The 25,352-nt window shown below is 40.5% G+C and overlaps 1 protein-coding gene across 1 annotated transcript in view; it reads left to right on the top strand.

Moving 5' to 3' along the window:
* MEI4 (meiotic double-stranded break formation protein 4) overlaps positions 1 to 12,471 on the top strand; it is a 342,427-nt gene extending 329,956 nt beyond the window's left edge. Inside the window, exon 5 of the mRNA XM_077289852.1 lies at positions 11,928 to 12,471. Within this exon, the coding sequence (XP_077145967.1) occupies positions 11,928 to 12,179 (252 nt within the window). The 3' untranslated portion in view covers positions 12,180 to 12,471. The remainder of the gene's footprint in view (positions 1 to 11,927) is intronic.
* Positions 12,472 to 25,352: the final 12,881 nt, after the last annotated feature.

The raw sequence follows: 25,352 nt of genomic DNA, 5'->3' as shown, positions 1-25,352 counted from the left end.
TAATTCCGCTCGGCGGGCGAAAATTTACGGGAAAAAAAAGCACAACGTCTCATCACGGAGCAGTCGGAACTTCTCTGCGACAACACCGCCCCAGCTCCGATTTCAGAAGCGTCGACCTCAACCTGAAAAGGAAGAGCAACATCAGGCTGACGCAACACTGGGGCGGAAGAAAAGCGGCGCTTGAGCTCCCGAAAGGCCTCCACAGCATCAGGGGACCAATCAGCAACATCAGCACCCTTCTTAGTCAAATCAGTCAATGGTTTTACAACATCAGAAAAACCAGCAATAAATCGACGATAAAAGTTAGCAAAGCCCAAAAATTTCTGAAGACTCTTAAGAGAAGAGGGTTGCGTCCAATCACCAATAGCCTGAACCTTGACAGGATCCATCTCGATGGAAGAGGGGGAAAAAATGTATCCCAAGAAGGAAATCTTCTGAACCCCAAAAACACACTTAGAACCCTTCACACACAAGGAATTAGACCGCAAAACCTGAAAAACCCTCCTGACCTGCTGGACATGAGAGTCCCAGTCATCCGAAAAAATCAGAATATCATCCAGATACACAATCATAAATGTATCCAAATAATCGCGGAAAATGTCATGCATAAAGGACTGGAAGACTGAAGGGGCATTTGAAAGACCAAAAGGCATCACCAAATACTCAAAATGGCCCTCGGGCGTATTAAATGCGGTTTTCCACTCATCCCCCTGCTTGATTCGCACCAAATTATACGCCCCACGGAGATCAATCTTAGAGAACCACTTGGCCCCCTTTATACGAGCAAACAAATCAGTAAGCAGTGGTAACGGATATTGATATTTAACCGTGATTTTATTCAAAAGTCGATAATCAATACACGGCCTCAAAGAGCCGTCTTTCTTAGACACAAAGAAAAAACCGGCTCCTAAGGGAGATGACGAAGGACGAATATGTCCCTTTTCCAAGGACTCCTTTATATATTCTCGCATAGCAGCGTGTTCAGGCACAGACAGATTAAATAAACGACCCTTAGGGTATTTACTACCCGGGATCAAATCTATGGCACAATCGCACTCCCGGTGCGGAGGTAGTGAACCAACCTTGGGTTCTTCAAAAACGTCACGAAAGTCAGACAAGAATTCAGGAATCTCAGAGGGAATAGATGATGAAATGGAAACCAAAGGTACGTCCCCATGAGTTCCTTTACATCCCCAGCTTAACACAGACATAGCTCTCCAGTCGAGGACTGGGTTATGAGATTGCAGCCATGGCAATCCCAGCACCAAAACATCATGTAGATTATACAGCACCAGAAAGCGAATAACCTCCTGGTGATCCGGATTAACATGCATAGTCACTTGTGTCCAGTATTGTGGTTTATTACTAGCCAATGGGGTGGAGTCAATCCCTTTCAGAGGTATCGGAGCCTCCAATGGCTCCAAATCATACCCACAGCGTTTGGCAAAGGACCAATCCATAAGACTCAAAGCAGCGCCAGAGTCGACATAGGCGTCCGCGGTAATAGATGACAAAGAACAAATCAGGGTCACAGATAGAATAAACTTAGACTGTAAAGTGCTAATTGAAACAGACTTGTCAGGCTTCTTAGTACGCTTAAAGCATGCTGATATAACATGAGTTGAATCACCACAATAGAAGCACAACCCATTTTTTCGTCTAAAATTCTGCCGCTCGCTTCTGGACAGAATTCTATCACATTGCATATTTTCTGGCGTTTTCTCAGTAGACACCGCCAAATGGTGAACAGGTTTGCGCTCCCGCAGACGCCTATCGATCTGAATAGCCATCGTCATGGACTCATTCAGACTCGCAGGCACAGGGAACCCCACCATAACATCCTTAATGGCATCAGAGAGACCTTCTCTGAAAATCGCCGCCAGGGCGCACTCATTCCACTGAGTAAGCACAGACCATTTGCGGAATTTTTGGCAGTATATTTCAGCTTCATCTTGCCCCTGAGACAAGGACATCAAGGCCTTTTCCGCCTGAAGCTCTAAATGAGGTTCCTCATAAAGCAACCCCAAGGCCAGAAAAAACGCATCCACATTGAGCAATGCAGGATCCCCTGGTGCCAATGCAAAAGCCCAGTCTTGAGGGTCGCCCCGGAGCAAGGAAATTACAATCCTGACCTGCTGTGCAGGGTCTCCGGCAGAGCGAGACTTCAGGGACAAAAACAATTTGCAATTATTTTTAAAATTTTGAAAGTGAGATCTATTCCCCGAGAAGAATTCAGGCAAAGGAATTCTAGGCTCAGACATAGGTGCATGAACAACAAAATCTTGCAAATTTTGTACCTTTGTGGCGAGATTATTCAAACCTGTAGCTACACTCTGAAGATCCATTTGAAACAGGTGAACACAGAGCCATTCAAGGATTAGAAGGAGAGGAAGAGAGGAAGGCTGCAGTATAGGCAGACTAGCAAGTGATTCAATTAAGAGCACACTCAGAACTAGAGGAAAAAAAAAAAAAAAAAAAAATTGTAGCAGACTTCTTTTTTCTCTCCTTTCTCAGCCAGTAATTTAACCCTTTTTTTTTTGGCCGGTCAAACTGTCATGATTCTCAATGGCGAGAGAACATAGCCCAGCATATATGAGAACTAGCTCTTGGAAGATGGAAACTATACTGACCATGAACTAAACCTGCCGCACAACTAGAAGTGGCCGGGTAGCATGCCTACGTTTTTTTATCCCTAGATGCCCAGCGCCAGCCGGAGAACTACCTAATCCTAGCAGAGGAAAAGACAGTCCTGGCTCACCTCTAGATAAATTTTCCCAAAAGGCAGACAGAGGCCCCCACATATATTGGCGGTGATTTAAGATGAAATGACAAACGTAGTATGAAAATAGGTTTAGCAAAATCGAGGTCCGCTTACTAGATAGCATGAAGACAGAAAGGGCACTTTCATGGTCAGCAGAAAACCCTATCAAAACACCATCCAGAAATTACTTTAAGACTCTAGCATTAACTCATAACACCAGAGTGGCAATTTCCGCTCACAAGAGCTTTCCAGACACAGTAACGAAACAGCAGCTGTGAACAGGAACAAAATGCAAAAACACACAAGGACAAAAGTCCAACTTAGCTGGGAGTTGTCTAGTAGCAGGAACATGCACAGAAAGGCTACTGATTACATTGTTGACCGGCATGAAACTGACAGAGGAGCAAGGTTATATAGCGACTCCCACATCCTGATAGGAGCAGGTGAACAGAGGGGATGATGCACACAAGTTAAATTCCACAAGTGGCCACCGGGGGAGCCCAGAATCCAATTTCACAACAACCAAGATCCTCTCTCATCCGTTGGAAATTTGCCCTCCTGAAGTTTAGTGTCCTTGTCACCCCCCTACTACCCATCTTATTAAAGGTTACATGAAAACTTATTATTTTGTGATCACTATTCCCCAAGTGACCCCCAACACTTATATTTGATATGCGGTCTGGCCTGTTGGTTAATATTAGGTCTAGCAGTGCCCCCCTCCTTGTTGGGTCCTGAGCCAGTTGTGAAAGGTAATTGTCTCTCATAGTTGTCAAAAACCGATTACCTTTGCTGGAACTGCAGGTTTCTGTTCCCCAATCTATTTCAGGGTAGTTGAAGTCCCCCATAATAATGACTTCTCCTTGAGTCGCAGCTTCATCTATTTGCTTTACGAGGATATTCTCCATTGCTTCCATTAGTTTTGGAGATTTATAACAAACCCCTATCAGTAATTTATTATTTTTTCCCCCTCCCCTTATCTCCACCCACAGAGACTCTACATTTTCATTAGATTCACCTATATTATCACGCAGGATGGGTTTTAAGGTCGATTTTACATACAGACACACCCCTCCCCCTCGCTTATCTGTACGGTCATTTCTGAAAAGGCTATAGCCCTGCAAGTTAACAGCCCAGTCATGGCTCTCATCCAGCCACGTCTCAGATATCCCCACCATGTCATAATTATGTGATATTTCAGTTTTTCTTTTTCAATAAATTTGCAAAAATTTCTACATTTCTGTTTTTTTTTTTAAGTCCAGATGGGGTGCAGAGTGTACATTAATGAGAAAAAAATGAACTTTTTTGAATTTATCAAATGGTCGCAATGAAACAAAAAGTGAAAAATTTAAAGGGGTCTGAATACTTTCCAAACCCACTGTATTTATTAATAAAAAAGCTTTTTTTTTGCTTTCTTGCTTTGATGAGGCCATCGTATGTCTCACTATGTAAGCACATTTTAAGATTGGCTATTGAAGAAATAAAAGCAATGCTGTGATTGGTTGCAAAGGACAACTAAGCCTATATTACTCACATTTTCTGTCTCTGGCCATTTACCACCATCCTTATTGAGTCACCCGTTATTGTAAACTATAAAAGGAGGGTTGTTTATACTTTCAATTGTTTGTTGAAGTCTTTGCTTGAAAAGTCATTTTGTTTGTTCTTTTTATATTTCTTGAAATTGTAGAGCACGGAGGAATATATTAGAAAAGTGTTATGCATAAGAAATAATATTAATACTTCTGCCCTGCAGCAGTGATTCTGGAGATTAGTGCTTGGGGAGTCAATTTACTGAATATATTAGGAAGTTAGTTGTTATAGTTCTAACTCCTTTAATGATATGTATGCAGAATAATGGTATTTATAGTTTCAGTTGAAGCCTTAAGGCTAGTAGTTCCTGTATTTTTCACTTCCTGAATAACTATTTCCAGTTTATTATAATCCACAATATGTTGTAAACCCTTTCTAGATTGCCTAAATTAAATGTTGGCCTCTTGTATTTCTGATATGTTTCTCTGGATCACTAGAACTGCAATGTGTGTGGGATCGTGTGTCTTATATACCGTAATTCCTAATTTAATAATTCAGCATTGTTCTCAGGCCATTGTGGCTTTATTTTTGCTTTATAATGTTCTCATTTCCTTCTTTGCAGATCCGATTGTCTGATATATACAGACGTATTTTGTTCTTGAACATTGTCTGTTTGAAAACCGCCATGTTGCCTTTCCAATATCCTCCTTTATCTGTCTTCTACAAATACTAATTCTGTACATTTAAAGATTAGTGTTTCTCCAAGATATTATATGATATTAAACAATATTTCTGTTCTCTTTGCTCACTCATTTTTAATGTGGGCTTAAACTTCGCTACTTTTAACAAGTAAATAAATTTTTGTTTTAAAATCACAAATTTCTACAAAGTTAATTCTAAGATCTGTTTTCTTTAAAATGTTACAGGTCAGGTGATAATTCAAGATGGGGACCAGTATAAGGGGAATTGCTTGCAGCCAGGCAGGGGAAAGCAGCATTTTTGGTTATTTAATCTGAGATGCTTATGTGATGATACTGCTCTAGTGAAACAGAGACACAAGTTTTTGACATGCTCAAGATTGCAATGGTGAAAGTATTGTGATAGGCATGGACATGCATGCACTTTCCCTAAGGACGCTACCTCATGAAGCCATTATAGAAAGCTCCTGGCTGACTTCAGTATTTTCACCAGCTGTAAAATGTTGACCCTTCAGCTGGCCCTGATGTTCATTTCAATGGAAGACATTATAGCTATTTTATTTATATACACATTATAGCACATGTATTTATGATAATCAAATTCACAATTGAGCTTTTGAAATTATAATCCAAGAAATTATTTGGGGAATTTGGAGGCAAATTTGATGATAATCGATGATAATGTCTGTAAAGCACTGAGGAATTAATGGTGCAATGTAAGCACAACTTCAAAAAATGGCTTTCTTTTCTTCCTATATGTTTGTATTCTTTTGATGTTCTTTTTATAGAGAAGGGGATTGTGTGCGGCGAGCTCAGGAGCTGAATTTGCTCTATACATGTGGGTGCGGGTTGTATTATACAGGTGACATCTGCCTGTAGTGTATCAGCTAAACCTTTTAAGATGTTCCGGTAATAGTACCTTTTTGATCTAACTAGCTATATGACTTTTTTGTTTGCATTCTTCTCACTACTTACTAAATGACTCAAGTATGTGAATGGTTGATTTGGACTGCAAAGTCCAGTTTAAGCCAAACTTTTGATTTTTAAAGGGCCACTGTCACCCCCTCCAGCCGTTATAAACTAAAAGAGCCACCTTGTGCAGCAGTAATGCTGCATTCTAACAAGGTGGCTCTTTTAGTTTTAGGTTCAAGTATACCCAAAATAAAGTGCTTTGATACTTAGCCACAATACCGGTCTCTAGCCAGGGAGGCGGGTCCTCACTCCCCAGCTTGAACCACTACTCTGCCGTCACTCAAATCTTCAGGGGCTTTCGTCGCCGCCCCCTCAGCGCTGTTTACGCTTCAAAACCGGCGCCTGCACTGTGTACTACTGTGCTGCGCAGGCGCAGTGAGCTCTGGCCATCTGACGTCACAGCCAGGCTTGCAGACTGAGCCTGTGCGGCCGCCCTGCTTGTGAATCCCAGCCCCGCACTCTGCATAATGCATAACACAGTGTGGGGCTGGGATTCCAAAGGTGGGTGGCCACACTGCCTGCACAGGCGCAGTCTGCAAGCCTGGCTGGGACGTCAGACAGCCAGAGCTTACTGCGCCTGCGCAGCACAGTAGTTCACAGCGCAGGCGCCGGTTTTGAAACGTAAACAGCGCTGAGGGGGCGGTGCTGAAAGCCCATGAAGATTGGAGTGACGGCAGAGTAGCGGTTGAAGCTGGGGAGTGAGGACCCGTCTCCCTGGCTAGAGACCGGTATTGTGGCTAAGTATCAAAACGCTTTATTTTGGGTATACTTGAACCTAAAAACAAAAGAGCCACCTTGTTAGAATGCAGCATTACTGCTGCACAAGGTGGCTCTTTTAGTTTATAATGGCTGGAGGGGGTGACAGTGGCCCTTTAAAGTTATGTCCCTGTCCCGAGTATATACCTCTTTTAATAATTGACAGTATCCTACTAGTTTTAGATGCAGCGCATTGACATTGCATGCTGTTATTTAGTCTATGCTCTACAAATTAACCCAGCTTTTACTCAACAAGTGACTCTCCCAGTTGTATTACACTTGGGACTCAAAATACCTAGAGATTATTAGTACACAGATGCAAACTTTACCTTTATTCACATTGAAACTCATCTGTTATGGCTAGCGGAACGCACCGAGTAAATATAGATGTTTATTATTGGTGCGTTCGCAGCCCGGGGTCCACCGTGCAGGAGGAACCTGCTGCTAGCAAATGACGGCACTATATGGCGGTTTAAGCGAACTCTGTTACTTCACAGAGTCGCACGGAAACAAGACGCTGTGCCCTGTTAACCCCACAGGAGTACACAGCTAACTGCCGAACTGAAGGCAGTCTGTGGTCACGCACACATACAATCTCCTCAACGGAGATGCCGGCATTCTAGGGGCTTATTTCAGCCGAGTCCCTGAACACACATAAATATGACTACACTGGCCCATGCACAAAACTGATTCAATACTAGCGCATGGCCGTGCGGTCATGAGAACCTTAAATAGCTGCAGCAAGAACAGGACCTTCCTAGAAGGACCAATGAGAAGCTGCTACAGAGCCTGAGCACCTTCAGGATCTTCCTGGAGGACCAATGGATTTAGCTACAGTATCTGAACATGTGACCCTCGATCTCCCTGAGAGATCTTACTCTGGGCATGCTCAGAACGAGAAAAGCAGGACTTAGTCCCAGAAGCATCTGCTCACCGCTGCCCAGCACTGGCTTTAATGGCAGAAGCTGGAAAAGCAGCAGTAACCCTTTGGACAGAGTCAAACTGAGCAAGACGCTGGGACCGACGTCTCCGCTGAGCAGGCTCCAATGTGGCTGGAGAAGGATGGGAGACTGCAGCGGAGATGGCTCGAGATTCCCTCTGTGCAGAGGCGGGATCTCGACCCCTAACATTCATCTAAGATATAAATATCCAAACATTCATTTTGTCCATGTTGAATTGTAATTTCCAAATATCCATAGACTGCATTACATTTCATAGGTAGGTGTCATCTGCAAAACTAGACAACACTATTAATCCTGAAAATTAAACCTGAAATGCTTTTAGCCAGGGATTTTTTTGCTCTTTTACGACCAAAAGTATTCATCCACGTAAAGGTTGTAATATATTGGTTCACTGTACCTTCTGAGAACGCAGAGAATCTTACTTTATAACAACACGCTGCTTTGAATCACAGAACTAGTGCATTAAGTAGTTTCCTCAGAATCATCTAGGAATGCCTGCCCTCCAAAATGCACAAAAATATCCACGGCAGTGTTCAGTTATGGGGGTGGTGCCTGCACCAGTTCAGTCTCTGTGTAGAGGGCAGCGGCTATAACCGCGCCCCCCATACTGACTGTCAGCTAGCGATAATGCTGAGTTGCTGACAGTCACTGCCAGGGGAGTGATTACAGCTGCAGTTCTCTATACACAGAGCAGTGACTGAATCCACCCTGGCACCGTAACCGAGACCAAAACACTGCCAGAGGGAATAAATTTAATTTCCTCCTGGCAGCATGGGTCTAAGTGAGGGTGCGTAGCAGGTTCAAAATGATATTAACCTTCAGATTAACCCCATAGATTTTGGTGAACTCATCCACTTTATTATTACGGACACTTTAGTTCCTAAGTGCGCCTCTAAAGTGGCAGAATGACAAAGATTATTTTTGGTCAAAGCATGCTTAGATTTCTGAACTCACCTTACCACCACCACCACAATAAACTTGATTTAATGATAAGTAATCTACTTCACTATTCAAAGTGCAACAAACAATTCAGCCTCAGCTGGGTTAATAACAAGAGGTGGCAATTGTACTTTTATTGTTATATCTCAAATTAGTCTTGTGGGATTAATAATGCTTTCAGTTTTATCATTCTTCTCCTTTACATAATGATGCACCTCTTGTCAAAAGAGAATGCAATAACCTTTCCAGATGGTGCCTATGTCCCAATTCAGTTGTATACGATCGTTGTAGCTGTTAAATCCACAGTCCCAGAATCGTCTAATTTTTTGTGGGGGCCTTCTAATTCTGAAATCTAGGAGCAAAGCCATAAAAGACTACTGAAAATCCTCCAAAAATTCAATAATACAGGTGAAAAAGAGGCAGCACCGCTTACCTGCCCATGTCTGTGCACAAATGCACTACAGCATGCAGCCAGCCCATGTAGCAAAGATGTTGGCAACACAGGTGCAAAATACCAAATAGACAGCCACTCAAAGCCTACCAATTAATGGAGGGGTGACTGCTCGGTATAGGTTTGCACAATAGAGACTTGTATAGGGCGCTGTTCACATGCAGGTAATGCATAGTGTCTGGTTCACAGCCTATGGCCGGGGACACACTTAACGTATAAAAAAAACGGTCCATTTTTCACGGCCGAGAATCGCACAAATGTTTCAAAAACAGTGATCCGTGTGCAGTGCGAGGATGCGATTTCCTCGCATCAAATGATCCGTGTGACATCCGTGTGACATCCGTATGGCATCCGTATGCCGAGATTTTCTCGCAAGCTTGCAAAACCGACATCTAATGGATTTATGTGCTCAAATGTTCGGGAAAACATATATACAGTGTGTGTGTGTATATGTATATATATATATGTCATTGAGACACATATATATATATTCTGTATTTATATTTCATTCAGCGCGATATCTGTGAAAAGCCGGTAATGCAATTGCCGGCTTTGCATTTCTCCTTCACAAACCCGACAGGATATGAGACATGGTTACATACAGTAAACCATCTCATATCCCCATTTTTTTTGCATATTCCACACTACTAATGTTAGTAGTGTGTATGTGCAAATTTCAGCACTGTAGCTGCTGAAATAAAGGGTTAAATGGCGGAAAAAATTGGCGTGGGCTCCCGCGCAATTTTCTCCGCCAGAATGGTAAAGCCAGTGACTGAGGGCAGATATTAATAGCCAGGAGAGGGTTCATGGTTATTGGCCCCCCCGTGGCTAAAAACATCTGCCCCCAGCCACCCCAGAAAAGGCACATCTGGAAGATGCGCCTATTCTGGCACTTGGCCACTCTCTTCCCACTCCCTGTAGCGGTGGGATATGGGGTAATGAAGGGTTAATGCCACCTTGCTATTGGAAGGTGACATTAAGCCAGATTAATAATGGAGAGGCGTCAATTATGACACCTATCCATTATTAATCCAATTGTTGGAAAGGGTTAAAAAACACACACACATGATTTAAAAGTAGTTTAATGAAATAAACACAGCGGTTGTTGTAATAATTTATTGTTCTCTCAATCCATCAGGAACACCCTCGCTTGGAAAAATAATAAACGCACAAGATACATACCTTCTGGTGAACCGTCTCGTCCCACGAAGTAATCCATCTGAAGGGGTTAACTAATATTACAGGCACGAGCTGCGATAAACCACTCGCTCGTACCTGTAATCCCCGGGTGCTGAAAGGAAAGCAGGATCTGTACTTACATTGAGTCGCGGTGAGGCGCCCTCTGGTGGATGTTCTCATGAACTGCAGCCTGGGAACTTTTTCCCACGCTCCAGGTCATATGAGGACATCCACCAGGGGGCACATCACCGCGACTGAAGGAAATGTAGGTCAATGACCTACATTTCATTCATTCGCCGGGGAATTACAAGCACGAGCGCCGCTGCATTTAGCAGGGCTCCTGCCTGTAATATTAGTTAACCCCTTCAGATGGATTACATCGTGGGACGAGACGGTTCACCAGAAGGTATGTATCTTGTGCGTTTATTATTTTTCCAAGCGAGGGTGTTCCTGATGGATTGAGAGAACAATAAATTATTACAACAACCGCTGTGTTTATTTCATTAAACTACTTTTAAATCATGTGTGTGTGTGTTTTTTAACCCTTTCCAACAATTGGATTAATAATGGATAGGTGTCATAATTGACGCCTCTCCATTATTAATCTGGCTTAATGTCACCTTCCAATAGCAAGGTGGCATTAACCCTTCATTACCCCATATCCCACCGCTACAGGGAGTGGGAAGAGAGTGGCCAAGTGCCAGAATAGGCGCATCTTCCAGATGTGCCTTTTCTGGGGTGGCTGGGGGCAGATGTTTTTAGCCACGGGGGGCCAATAACCATGGACCCTCTCCTGGCTATTAATATCTGCCCTCAGTCACTGGCTTTACCATTCTGGCGGAGAAAATTGCGCGGGAGCCCACGCCAATTTTTTCCGCCATTTAACCCTTTATTTCAGCAGCTACAGCGCTGAAATTTTGCACATACACACTACTAACATTAGTAGTGTGGAATATGCAAAAAAAATGGGGATATGACATGGTTTACTGTATGTAAACCATGTCTCATATCCTGTCGGGTTTGTGAAGGAGAAATGCAAAGCCGGCAATTGAATTACCGGCTTTTCTATAGAACACCGCTGCGTATTTCTCGCAATGCACACGCATGGTCCGTGTGTAATCCGATTTTTTCTCGCACCCATAGACTTGCATTGGCGAGTCTCGGCCGAGATACGCTGACAATCGCAGCCTGCTGCGAGTTCCCTCGGATCCGAAATACGGTGGAGAAAATATCGGATGATGGGAGCTGAACCATAGATTAACATTGGGCCGAATGCTATGCGATTTTTTATCGCATAGCACTCGTCCGTATTACGGTCTGGTATGACCCCGGCCTATAGGTCACACTCCTACTATTCGATTAGGTGGGCTGGCCAGCACTCTCTCAATGCATCCCATGTGAACACCCTCTGTATACAAGATCCAATGTGCTGGGCTTGGTTGCACCCCTTAAAATATAGTGCACAAAATAGATGCACTTTAAAGAAAAAATAATTACTATAATTCAGAAGAGATACAGTAAATCTATTATTTTTGTATACATTTAATTTGTTCCTTTAACCATATTTAATACAAAACTCAAATATTATACTATGTCTTTAGTGTAATAAAATGTTATAATTATTGCTAAAAGTATTATTTTTAATATGATTACTATATTTTTTCATATTATTACTATTACAGGTCGAGCTCCACTACAACATAATCAAATATGAGAATACGTCTTTCCTATGTACATTATTGGAAAATCTTTTGCAGCACAGAAAAGAAAATCAAGAAGCATTGAAATGGGAAGTTTTTGACAATGAAACAAAACTATTTGTGCAGAACCTTGACCATACAATACTCCAGATTTCCGATGGATTTCCATTGCTTAGCCTAATCCTATGGAGATTGGGGACTTTAGTTACATACATAGGAAATGAAGAAAATTGACAGCTCTGTCTGTTGAAAAAATACTTGTATAAAATTGAAAACACATATACAATACATGACAATTGATTTAATTTCAATTATTGTGTAACTTTTTTGCACTATTTTAATTGTAAAACAATATACATTTTTTAGTGTGCTAGTGCGATTTGAAGTGTTCAGTGTGATTTCATCTGCAATATAATACCTTTTTTTCTAAGTGACATTTATTACATGTTGGTCTTTTGTATATGCTGTATGTATTATTTGACTTATTCTTTCATTATGGTTTCTGTCATTTGAACACCAATACTTTAAATACATTATGCTTTCGCACAGAGGTTATAGAGGTTTTATAGTGGTATTTTGATCTTAGACATTTATGGAATATCATGAACACCGTGATTCCATGTGATGTGGAGTATGCCACACAGTCTATGGCTGCCTAACATGGCAAAATGTGAGTTAAGGCTTTCAACAGATGAGCTTCCCGGGGGAGGATATGTGACAAATGTTGTTAATGGAAATACACAAGTACGGTACATACTATGCTGTTTCAATAAAAACATAGTAGAAGTGCAAAAAAGAAAGAAAGGTGAGAGAAAAATGTGTGGTCTGATATTTTACAATGCTGTTCTTTTTATTTTCGGTAACCATTGACACTTTCACACGCTTTAGCTCACTGCTTGCCCTTTGGTTTTCCACTCAAAACACCTCTCCCGTTTACTAATTGATCAAAGTCGTATGCTAAAACATAAAACGCACTGTACAGTAATTGCCAGCGTCATGTGATATTTCTCTCCTACTGTCTCTAACCTCACCAACTTCTAGCTATTGCCTTACTTCCACAGTTACCAAACTCTGTTACTAAAATATGGACCTGCAGTATTTCCCTTATGATTCCCCATATGAAGCTGACCCAATAATCTTTCTATCAAAATGTTTACATAAATCTTTTTTGTTTAATTTCATAATATATCTCTAAAGGGGTTAAAGCTCTTTTTCTTTTCATTACATCTCCAAATATGATTCCTTCATTCACACACCAAAGAGATCATTGAAAAAGGTTTAATAATACTGATTTATTATCAAAAGCACAAATAAGATATGTGCCATGAAACAGATTAATGGGAACCTGACATTTGGCTCATGCTGCCTGAACCACAGGCAGCAAAAATCAGATATTAGCTGTGTTATTGCAATTGTCTATGTTTTACTTTGAAATATTGCTGATTTTCAGAGAAAACATACTTTGAAAAGCCAGCCATAGACTATGCACATTGGATGACTAGTCCAAGGTAGGTCCCCTATGATTCTCCTCGCTTCAACCACTGTGACTGAAAGTCTCTCAAGATGTGTGTGTTGCTGGGGAACTGTCTCAGATGAAAGCATAACGCCACACATAGGTAAGCTGCTTCTCTCTTGGAGGACGCTGATGGACAAGTTTTCTGGTTTCCTCTCAGCTGACTTATGGAAACAGATTACATTAATGTTGAATATGTATGCAGGGAAACAAGGAGACAGTAAAAGCCAAATTGTGCAAAATGTGTGATGAAGCCTAATTGCAAGCATTTTTTTTAACTCAAAATTCATGCATTTAAGAAAAATATAATTATCCCCATAGTGACCAAACTCTTTAAGGAATGTTGGCAACCCAAAGTCATGTAATGATCTTGGTGTATGGTGGCCTGGTAGACTCTGTAATAGGCAGGATATAGCAGGCTGTGTGAGTGAAAAACTGACAGGTCTCATGTATTGCTCTGCATTAAACCAGTGATCAAAGTGAAAAATGTTTAAGACCCACAGTGGTAATAATGAAAAGTTAAAAAAAAAGTTAAGCAAATTGTGTAAAGGCATAAAAGAAACATAAAAACCACAGAAAGCTTTTTTATAGCTAAGTAGGCAGTTTTTATGTAAAAACAGAAATAAACAAAAAAAGTGCACACAAGTGGTATCACTGCATCCTGAACATTTTGAACTATAAAACAGTCATGCGATTCATTCCATATGGCAATCACCATAAAAAAAAAAAAATATATATATATATACAACAAAAATGTAGCTTTTTCTTCATAGTGACATATAAAAAATGGACTGAAAAGCAATAAAAAAGTTGTATGTAAAAAAGTGATATAGTTAAAAATGTGAATTTGTCCCACAAAAATCAATATCTCATATAAGCTGTGTTGGTGAAAAAGAAAAAAGTTACATCTCTCATAACATGGCAATGCAGAAACAAACTCATCATAATCATAGTGACCAAAGTACAAAGCTGTTTTATCTCTTTTTCTGCACAGTGAACAGCGTAAAAATAAAAACAATAACTGAATTGCTGTTTTTTGTTCATTCTATGGCCAAAAAGTTAATAAAAAGCAATTAAAAATGTTATACATTCCAATATGGTACAAATTGAAAACTTTAACTCATCCTACAAAAAATAAGCGTTCACAAAGCCTTACTGATCAAAAATGAAAAAATAATGATAGCTTTCAAAATATGGTGAACAAAGCACTTTTTATATATATAAAAAAGCTTTTCTAGTGTGTAAAAGTATCAAAGCATGAAAAACTATATAAATCTGGTATCGCTATAATCCTACTGACCAGAAGAATAAAGCTGTTTTATCACACCACATGGTGATCGATGTATAAAAAATAAAAACAAGTACTGAACTTCTGTCTATTCATTCATTCTGTCAGAATAAGGCTCTTTTCACATTTACATTGTGCTTCTACACCATGGAGTGGGGAAACTTTTTTCTGCAAACGGCTATTTGGATATTTGTAATATCATTCAGGGGCCTTACAAAATTATCAATTTGAAATTTATCCTGCTATATTTAGTGAGACATTTAACTCACAACTAATGTGCTGGCTGGAATTGTATCTTTTTGATGAGGCATGTGGTGTTAGGTAGTATTGATGATTTGTTACAACTGCTTTTCAAGTTTTGAGTTGGTCTGAAGCGCAGTCGACTCTTTGCGAACAATAAAAATAAATAAGTTTTATAAAGAACATAAAGAAAAGATAAAAAAATAAAGATATATAAGAAAATCAAAATAAGTTTTGTAAAGAACTTGCAAAAGTACATTGTTGTGAACACTGATGTAGATTACACTGCATAACCCCTCAAAGTGAGAAATTCATCATTGCTCCTGTTTACAGAACTCAAGCAGTGGGAGATCTGTAGTATATTCATCACATAGGAGACACTGGGACTGGAGCATATACATCACATAGGAAGCACTTGGGCTGCAGCATTCACATCACATAGGAGACACTAGGGCTGGAGCACATACATGACATAGGAAATACTGGCACTGGAACATATACACCACATAGGAAATACTGAGGATAGAGCATATACATTACACAGGAGACACCAGGTCTAGAGCATATACATCACATAGGAGATACTGGGGCTGCAAGATATATCACATAGGAGACACTTGGGCTGCAGCATTTACATCACATAGGAGACACTGGGGCTGGAGCATATACATTATGTAGGAGACACTGGGGCTACAACATGTGCATCCCATAGGATTCACTGGGACTAGAGCACATACATCAAATAAGACTCAGTGGGGCTGGAGCATATAAGTCACATAGGATACACTGTGGCTGAAGCATATACATCACATAGGAGACATAGCCTGCTGTTGTCATCAGTGGGACAGGAGCGCAGAGTGCGCTAACTCTGCCCACAAAGTACATACTGGCCAGTGCCAGCATTAGAATGTAATCCTTAATTTTTTGTGCCGCAATGCTCAGTACTGATTTATGTGCGTACACTCACAGTGTAAGTAGGAACTAATGGGCCGGTTGACGGCAAAAGAGGTCCACCAGCCCGAGCACTGCAGTCCCTGGCAATCTGCCAAGGGCTGTAGAAAAAGACATCACAGGCCACAAACGGCTTGCGGGCCAGAGGCTCCCATTCCTTCTCTATGCTGAAAATTTACAGCATGGTTTCTATGTGAATCCTCCCAAAAAACGTAATTTAGACTAATCCCTTGATGCCACCACTCACTATAATGAGACATATTTTAGCATACAGAAATGTGGTCTACCTGATTTGTGTGCATGCAGATGCCAAACGGAGTCTAAAGTAACTCTATCTTCCTAATTATAGTGAATGGTTTTGACGGAGGTTTCATCAGAATCTATTTTTTGTGGAATTAGATTAAAATCTTGGCGATAGTGCTCAGCGTATAACACAGAATAAATGTGATCCTAGTCTTATGCTTAAAATGATCAAAAAATATTATGTACCCCTAAATGTTACCTACAAAATCTTCAACTTATTCTGCATGAAACAAGTTCCCATTCAAGTTTGTCATCTGTAAATGAAAATATAGGGTATTTCCACGTTACTGGTAGCGCTATGTTTTCCACACCTCCTGTGAAATATGCGCTCCCCAATCCATATGACCACCTCCCTTCTGAGCCTTACAGTATGCCTAAACTGCAGTTGCAATGAACGAGAAATATGGTGGCTCAGAGTCCACACTGCCCAAGGTTCAAAGATACGATCACACACGAAAGTGAAGCATGAATGCGGTTTATTTTCAACATGTTTCATGGTTTCCAAACCTCTTCATCAGGATCAAACCACAATGATAAACTGCATCATCCACATGTCTGGGAGTGCTGTAGTAGGGAGAACCCATTAAATTTATGGGGTGTGTGTCTCCAGAAACACAATCTGGGCACAATGCATGGGCACTAGCATATCTGCAATTCTTCCCAAAACACAGCAAAATACTTCCAGGACATAGTGCGCCGGCGCATGCGCAGTAATACTTTTCGTATTTGCCCGCAGTTGGGCAAAGTATACTGCACGTGCGCGAGGCAAGATTGCATCGAGCACTGTTATCTTTTGTGAAAACTGCAAACTTGGGGCTTAAATATTTTACTGGAAAAAAGCGTGATTTTTTATTTTCACAACCAAATGTTATAACGTTCAGTTAATTTCTTGTGAGCTTAAAATGACCATTACAACCATAGATGAATTTATTGAGATGTATAGTTTTTAAAATTCGGTCACTTGTGGAGGGTGGAGTCTGCTTTTTTGGCAGGACAAAGGCTCTGCAAGTGCAACTTAATGTTTACAATCTATTCCTGACAAATTTGCAATCCAAAAGTCAAATAGCGCTCTTTTCTCTCCAAGCCCTGAAATTTGCCCAAACATCACTTTTTGACCACTTATGCTACATTGGAGAGAAATTGCATGAAAAATTATTAAATCCATTTTTTTCCTGTTACCTATGGTGAAAATTATAAACTTGGAACTAAAACAACATTTCACTGGGAAAAAAAACTATTTTTCATTTTCATATTCAAATATTATAAAGCTCTGTGAAGCGGCTATGTCATGAATTAATTTTGCCGGTGATGAATGCAAAAAAATATATATACCGGTATATATTTCTTGTCATTTTAGAGATCATGTCCTGTAGATATGAATATTTGTACTAGCTTACTTTTGGAACTTCTGAATCATAAAAAGCATTATGTACTACAAACAAAGAATATCTACAATCTTACATTTTTAGAAGAGAGAAAATGGAATACAACAGCATCCCAAAAATATTTATAATTAATTATATCATAGATCTAATACTAAACATATATGAGCAGTTGGATGTGGACCTTATTCAGATCAATCGCCATAGACACATAGAAGGAAGGAAAGTTTGTGGCAACCACAAGAATGCGACACTATGATCCAGGATGTTGATGCAAAAAGTCTTTATTGGAACATATAATGGAACAAATGGGGAACATGTGCAAATAACATGCAGAAAGTGCAACTGTGCAAAAACAACGACGGTTAGATAGGAATCCACCATATATAATACTTCATATATAATACTTATTTTACATGAATCATATATATATATAGTGCTCAGCAAGAATTCAATAAAGATATTTACAGGATAACACCCCACCATATACATAGGGAAATATACATATATGCTGAAACAGTACGCTGTCAAGATCTAGATTACATATGTGTACAGTAGGGTGACCACAAAAAATCGATGTTGGAATTTTGTCCGTCTGGACCCCACAAAACGATTCCCCTTTCCGGATATTGAGATAGCCAAAATTTGAGCTCGATCAAACGACGTTAACCCATGCCGCTCGTCGCTCAAAGTTTGAAAAAATCCGAATTTTTGCCCAAAAAGCTGACATATGAAGCCATAACTCCAGAATGGTAAATAATAAAAACACGCTTAATATCTCAAAAGAAAGCTAATGTTGTTCTTCAAAATTTATATTTTATACATAATTGTTATTTTAAGTCAAACTGAGTTAAAACATCTTTTAGCCCCAAGAACGTGACCTGGTACCACTAGGAGCATACTTCGTATATTTTGTTATTAAGTGATACATTTTTTTTTTTTGGTATATTTTTGAGTTTAAAGTAGAAATATAATAAAAAAACAAGTAATACTGATAAGTCTAATGACTTTTTTTATTTTAAAATATAAAAATGAGGTATTTAATACATATTTAAATAATATAATATATAATATATATATATAATATATAATATATAATATATAATATAATATATATAATATATATATTATATATAATATAATATATATATATATATATATATAATATAATATATATATAAAATATAAAATATATATAATATATATATAATATATATATATATATAATAATATAATATAATATATACACATGCATTTCTGTCGGATAACTTAGCATGAGCAAGATGCAATTACTAAGCTGGAAAAAGTTCACGCCACGTGGAGAAGTCTTCAAAAAGACCGGAAGAAAACATCGGAAACGGCCAAGAACAAATTTAAACAGTTTGTTGAAAGGTTGGATGATCTCTTTGATATTGCTCAACAAGATGCCTTGGCTCTGTTGAAATCGGAAGAAGATAAGGCGTTTCTCGTGAAACAGAGGCAGAAGGGCCGCCCAGGTTCCATGGCTGGAGTGGACATCAAGTTGTGTCAAGCTGAAGAAATCAAGGCGCAAAAGGAACTTGCAAAAATGAACCGACAAATCCAAGAAGAAACTTTTGATATTGGTGAGTTTATTTTATTATTATTATTCTAAAAAGTAGATAAACAAATAAGTAAATAGTTTCAATATAATTGAAAGAAAATTGTACAATGCACATGAAAGCATAATTTGGCATCTTTATGATTGAGTTTATATTCTTAAAATAATACCTATTGATAATTAGAAGTAGGTACCGTATATACTTGAGTATAAGCCGAGATTTTCAGCCCAAATTTTTGGGCTGAAAGTGCCCCCTCGGCTTATACTCGAGTCATGATCGGTGGTGGGGTCGGCGGGTGAGCACTGTCATATACTCACCTGCTTCCGGGGGTCCTGGCGCTCCCCCTGCACGTCACACTGTCTTCGGTGCCGCAGCCTCTTCCCCTGAGCGGTCACGTGGGACCGCTCATTAGAGAAATGAATAGGCTGCTCCACCCCCCATAGGGGCGGAGCCGCATATTCATTTCTCTAATGAAGCGGTGCCGGTGACCGCTGATAGAGAAAGAGGCTGCGGCACCGAAGACAGGCAGGGGGAAGGAGCGGGACGCCGGGAGCAGGTAAGTATCGCATAGTCACCTGTCCGCGTTCCACAAGCCGGGCGTCGCGTCATCTTCCCGGCGTCTCTCTGCACTGACTGTGCAGGTCAGAGGGCGCGATGACGCATATAGTGTGCGCGCCGCCCTCTGCCTGATCAGTCAGTGCAGAGAGACGCCGGGAAGATGGCGCCGAGGAGCTGCAAGCAAGACAGGTGAGTATGTGTTTTATTTTGTTTATTGCAGCAGCACAGATTTATGTGGAGCATCTATGGGGCAATGGTGCAGAGCACTATATGGCACAGCTATGGGGCAATGGTGCAGAGCACTATATGGCACAGCTATGGGGCAATGGTGCAGAGCACTATATGGCAGAGCTATGGGGCAATGGTGCAGAGCACTATATGGCAGAGCTATGGGGCAATGGTGCAGAGCACTATATGGCACAGCTATGGGGCAATGGTGCAGAGCACTATATGGCACAGCTATCTATGGGGCAACGGTGCAGAGCACTATATGGCAGAGCTATGGGGCAACGGTGCAGAGCACTATATGGCAGAGCTATGGGGCAACGGTGCAGAGCACTATATGGCACAGCTATGGGGCAACGGTGCAGAGCACTATATGGCAGAGCTATGGGGCAACGGTGCAGAGCACTATATGGCAGAGCTATGGGGCTACAGTGCAGAGCACTATATGGCAGAGCTATGGGGCAACGGTGCAGAGCACTATATGGCAGAGCTATGGGGCTACAGTGCAGAGCACTATATGGCAGAGCTATGGGGCTACAGTGCAGAGCACTATATGGCAGAGCTATGGGGCTACAGTGCAGAGCACTATATGGCAGAGCTATGGGGCAACAGTGCAGAGCACTATATGGCAGAGCTATGGGGCTACAGTGCAGAGCACTATATGGCAGAGCTATGGGGCAACAGTGCAGAGCACTATATGGCACAGCTATGGGGCAATGGTGCAGAGCACTATATGGCAGAGCTATGGGGCAATGGTGCAGAGCACTATATGGCACAGCTATGGGGCAACGGTGCAGAGCACTATATGGCACAGCTATGGGGCAATGGTGCAGAGCACTATATGGCAGAGCTATGGGGCAATGGTGCAGAGCACTATATGGCAGAGCTATGGGGCAATGGTGCAGAGCACTATATGGCACAGCTATGGGGCAATGGTGCAGAGCACTATATGGCACAGCTATGGGGCAATGGTGCAGAGCACTATATGGCACAGCTATGGGGCAATGGTGCAGAGCACTATATGGCACAGCTATGGGGCAATGGTGCAGAGCACTATATGGCACAGCTATGGGGCAACGGTGCAGAGCATTATATATATGGCACAGCTATCTATGGGGCAACGGTGCAGAGCATTGTATATATGGCACAGCTTTATGTGGAGTATCTATGGGGCCATAATGAACGGTGCAAAGCATTATATGTGGCACAGCTTTATGTGGAGCATCTATGGGGCCATAATCAATGGTATGGAGTATCTATTTCTAATTTTGAAATTAACCGGTACCTGCTGCATTTTCCACCCTAGGCTTATACTCGAGTCAATAAGTTTTCCCAGTTTTTTGTGGAAAAATTAGGGGGGTCGGCTTATACTCGGGTCGGCTTATACTCGAGTATATACGGTAATTTAGTACCTATGTATTATTACTATTCTGCTAAAATGACAAGTTTTTATAGTCTTTTTTTTCTCTTTCTTTTGTTACTTCTTAGAGACGGATGATGAAGACAAGCTCGAAGAAGGAAAAGAAGAAGAAGATACTGAAGAGGACAACATCTACCAGGAACTTGAGAGCTTGGAGGAAATGGTCAACATCCCTGAAGAAGCTGCAGAAGATCCAGGACCATCTGAGAGCAAGAGGATGAAACTTTCATTTGCAAGGGGCGTTAAAGAGATTTTAAACATGAAATTATCCATTGTGTTAGATCGATGTAAGTTATCCGACAGAAATGCATGTGTATATATTATATTATATTATATTATTATATATATATATATTATATATATATATTATATATATATATATATTATATATATATATATATATTATATTATATATATTATATTATATATATTATATATATATATTATATATAATATATATATATTATATATATATATATTATATATAATATATATATATTATATATATATTATATTATATATTTTATATATATTATATTATATATTATATTATTTAAATATGTATTAAATACCTCATTTTTATATTTTAAAATAAAAAAAAGTCATTAGACTTATCAGTATTACTTGTTTTTTTATTATATTTCTACTTTAAACTCAAAAATATACCAAAAAAAAAAAAAATGTATCACTTAATAACAAAATATACGAAGTATGCTCCTAGTGGTACCAGGTCACGTTCTTGGGGCTAAAAGATGTTTTAACTCAGTTTGACTTAAAATAACAATTATGTATAAAATATAAATTTTGAAGAACAACATTAGCTTTCTTTTGAGATATTAAGCGTGTTTTTATTATTTACCATTCTGGAGTTATGGCTTCATATGTCAGCTTTTTGGGCAAAAAATCAGATTTTTTCAAACTTTGAGCGACGAGCGGCACGGGTTAACGTCGTTTGATCGAGCTCAAATTTTGGCTATCTCAATATCCGGAAAGGGGAATCGTTTTGTGGGGTCCAGACGGACAAGATTCCCACATTTTTTCAAACCCATATAAGATCTGGTCACCCTAGTGTACAGAATATATCTACCTATATCTTAGTCCAATAGCCATAATCTGGTGATGATATGAATAGGCAGCTGTCTCAAAGGAAACCTGTCATTACAGGTAGGTCCCTGATGGTGTTTGATAATGACACATGTAACCAAAAAGAAAGGGGGGGGGGAAAGGTGTTGGTAAAGAGTTACCTGACTGCTGAAATGGTGGGGATCCTAAATTTTCATATTTATCTTTATTTTCGTTCATCTTTTTCTTTTTGTTTTATTTTCCCCTTCCTATTTAATATGATTCACTTTGTATCCCTATCTTGTGCCAAGCAGTATTAATATTTCCTTTTCTTTTCTACAAGTTAGGGCAGCAGTATTAGAGTTTGATAACGGCAGGAGGAGTTAGCTGTGACCCGACCATGTACGCGCCTGCGCTAGGTCCTGATACGCTGTGCAGCTCTTGGCGTCTCATGTGGAGTGGTCGTCATGGTTTCATGGTGGCGCCTCCGCTTGACGCCGTGCAGCGTCTCTGGGAGCCATGGTAGTGGGTGCGTCACTTCTGGTACACATCGCCGCTACTTCCGGTACGCGTAGCTGCTACTTCCGGTCCAGCGTATTTTTGACCAGCCACTTTCCCCTCACTTTACACATCCCCTGACGAAGGAGCAAGTCTCCGAAACGCGCGTCGGGACTGACGGGCAGTTTAGGATCCCCACTATTTCGGCAGTCAGGTAACTGTTTACCAACACCTTCCCCCCCTTTCTTTTTGGTTACATGTGTCATTATCAAACACCATCAGGGACCTACCTGTAATGACAGGTTTCCTTTGAGACAGCTGTCTATTCATATCATCACCAGATTATGGCTATTGGACTAACATATAGGTAGATATATTCTGTACACTTATGTAATCTAGATCTTGACAGCGTACTGTTTCAGCATATATATATTTCCCTATGTATATGGTGGGGGTGTTATCCTGTAAATATCTTTATTGAATTCTTGCCGAGCACTATATACACTCACCGGCCACTTTATTAGGTACACCATGCTAGTAACGGGTTGGACCCCCTTTTGCCTTCAGAACTGCCTCAATTCTTTGTGGCATAGATTCAACAAGGTGCTGGAAGCATTCCTCAGAGATTTTGGTCCATATTGACATGATGGCATCACACAGTTGCCGCAGATTTGTCGGCTGCACATCCCAAAGATGCTCCATACAAGGCAGGATGGATCCATGCTTTCATGTTGTTTACGCCAAATTCTGACCCTACCATCCGAATGTTGCAGCAGAAATTGAGACTCATCAGACCAAGCAACGTTTTTCCAATCTTCTACTGTCCAATTTCGATGAGCTTGTACAAATTGTAGCCTCAGTTTCCTGTTCTTAGCTGAAAGGAGTGGTACCCGGTGTGGTCTTCTGCTGCTGTAGCCCATCTGCCTCGAAGTTCAACGCACTGTGCGTTCAGAGATGCTCTTAGGCCTACCTTGGTTGTAACGGGTGGCGATTTGAGTCACTGTTGCCTTTCTATCAGCTCGAACCAGTCTGCCCATTCTCCTCTGACCTCTGGCATCAACAAGGCATTTCCGCCCACAGAACTGCCGCTCACTGGATTTTTTTTCTTTTTCGGACCATTCTCTGTAAACCCTAGAGATGGTTGTGCGTGAAAATCCCAGTAGATCAGCAGTTTCTGAAATACTCAGACCAGCCCTTCTGGCACCAACAACCATGCCACGTTCAAAGGCACTCAAATCACCTTTCTTCCCCATACTGATGCTCGGTTTGAACTGCAGGAGATTGTCTTGACCATGTCTACATGCCTAAATGCACTGAGTTGCCGCCATGTGATTGGCTGATTAGAAATTAAGTGTTAACAAGAAGTTGGACAGGTGTACCTAATAAAGTGGCCGGTGAGTGTACAGCCACCTCCACTGCCATATTTGTCATGCCAGAACTGATAGACCTTGTAAAGATCCGACTTGTTGACTCTGATATTTTGCCTGGACATCCACATCTTGACTTTTTTGAATGGATTGACGGGGTTCATTTCATATTCTTACAACTGTCATGCCATAAACATGATGCAGTTTGGCAATTTTATTGGCTTAGGGACCGCTATTGATGAGCTGGATGATGCCGTTTGCCTTTTCTTGGTAAATCTTCTTGATGGAACTTCCCCTGACGAAGCCTCATTCGGGAGGTGATACGCGTGGGGTCACGGTCCACTCGGCCCTCTGGACACTTCAGCCCGTTTCAACATAGGTGGGTTGCATCTTGCTGTGGGCACTATGCCCTTATAGCTCCACTCAGGTCCCACCATGCACATGGGAGCTTTTTTGGTGATCTAGATTCCCCATGAGCCGCTAGGCAGGATGCTATTATCATAACTGCCTAAGTAAATGTTATTCATTGACAGGCTGGATACTATTGGGTATTATATATGGTGGATTCCTATCCAACCGTCGTTGTTTTTGCACAGTTGCACTTTCTGCATGTTATTTGCACATGTTCCCCATTAATTCCATTATATATTCCAATAAAGACTTTTTGCATCTACATCCTGGATCATAGTGTCGCATTCTTGTGGCTGCCACAAACTTTCCTTCCCAATCTTACATTTTTATATGATTAGATTTGTACACATAACATTCAAGTAAAATTATATTGGGACATGTGTGTGATTAACACCAATATTGTCTACAGTCATGGATTCTAATGCGATCTCGGCTATCCTGTAAAACACATTGATGTGTTATTAACACCTTAAGGAATGGCTTACTATATTTTCGGCCATCAGTTCCAAACTTTTTTATTTAATTAAATCATCAACATATTTGAGATAAATGTTTTACTATTTTTTGTTGATAAAGATAAATAAGTTGGGTTTTTTTCTGCAGCAATTC

Source organism: Ranitomeya variabilis, chromosome 2 (assembly GCF_051348905.1).
Source record: "Ranitomeya variabilis isolate aRanVar5 chromosome 2, aRanVar5.hap1, whole genome shotgun sequence".
Taxonomy (NCBI): domain Eukaryota; kingdom Metazoa; phylum Chordata; class Amphibia; order Anura; family Dendrobatidae; genus Ranitomeya; species Ranitomeya variabilis.
Note: the sequence above shows the minus strand (reverse complement) of the source record. Positions and strands in the feature narration are given on the sequence as shown.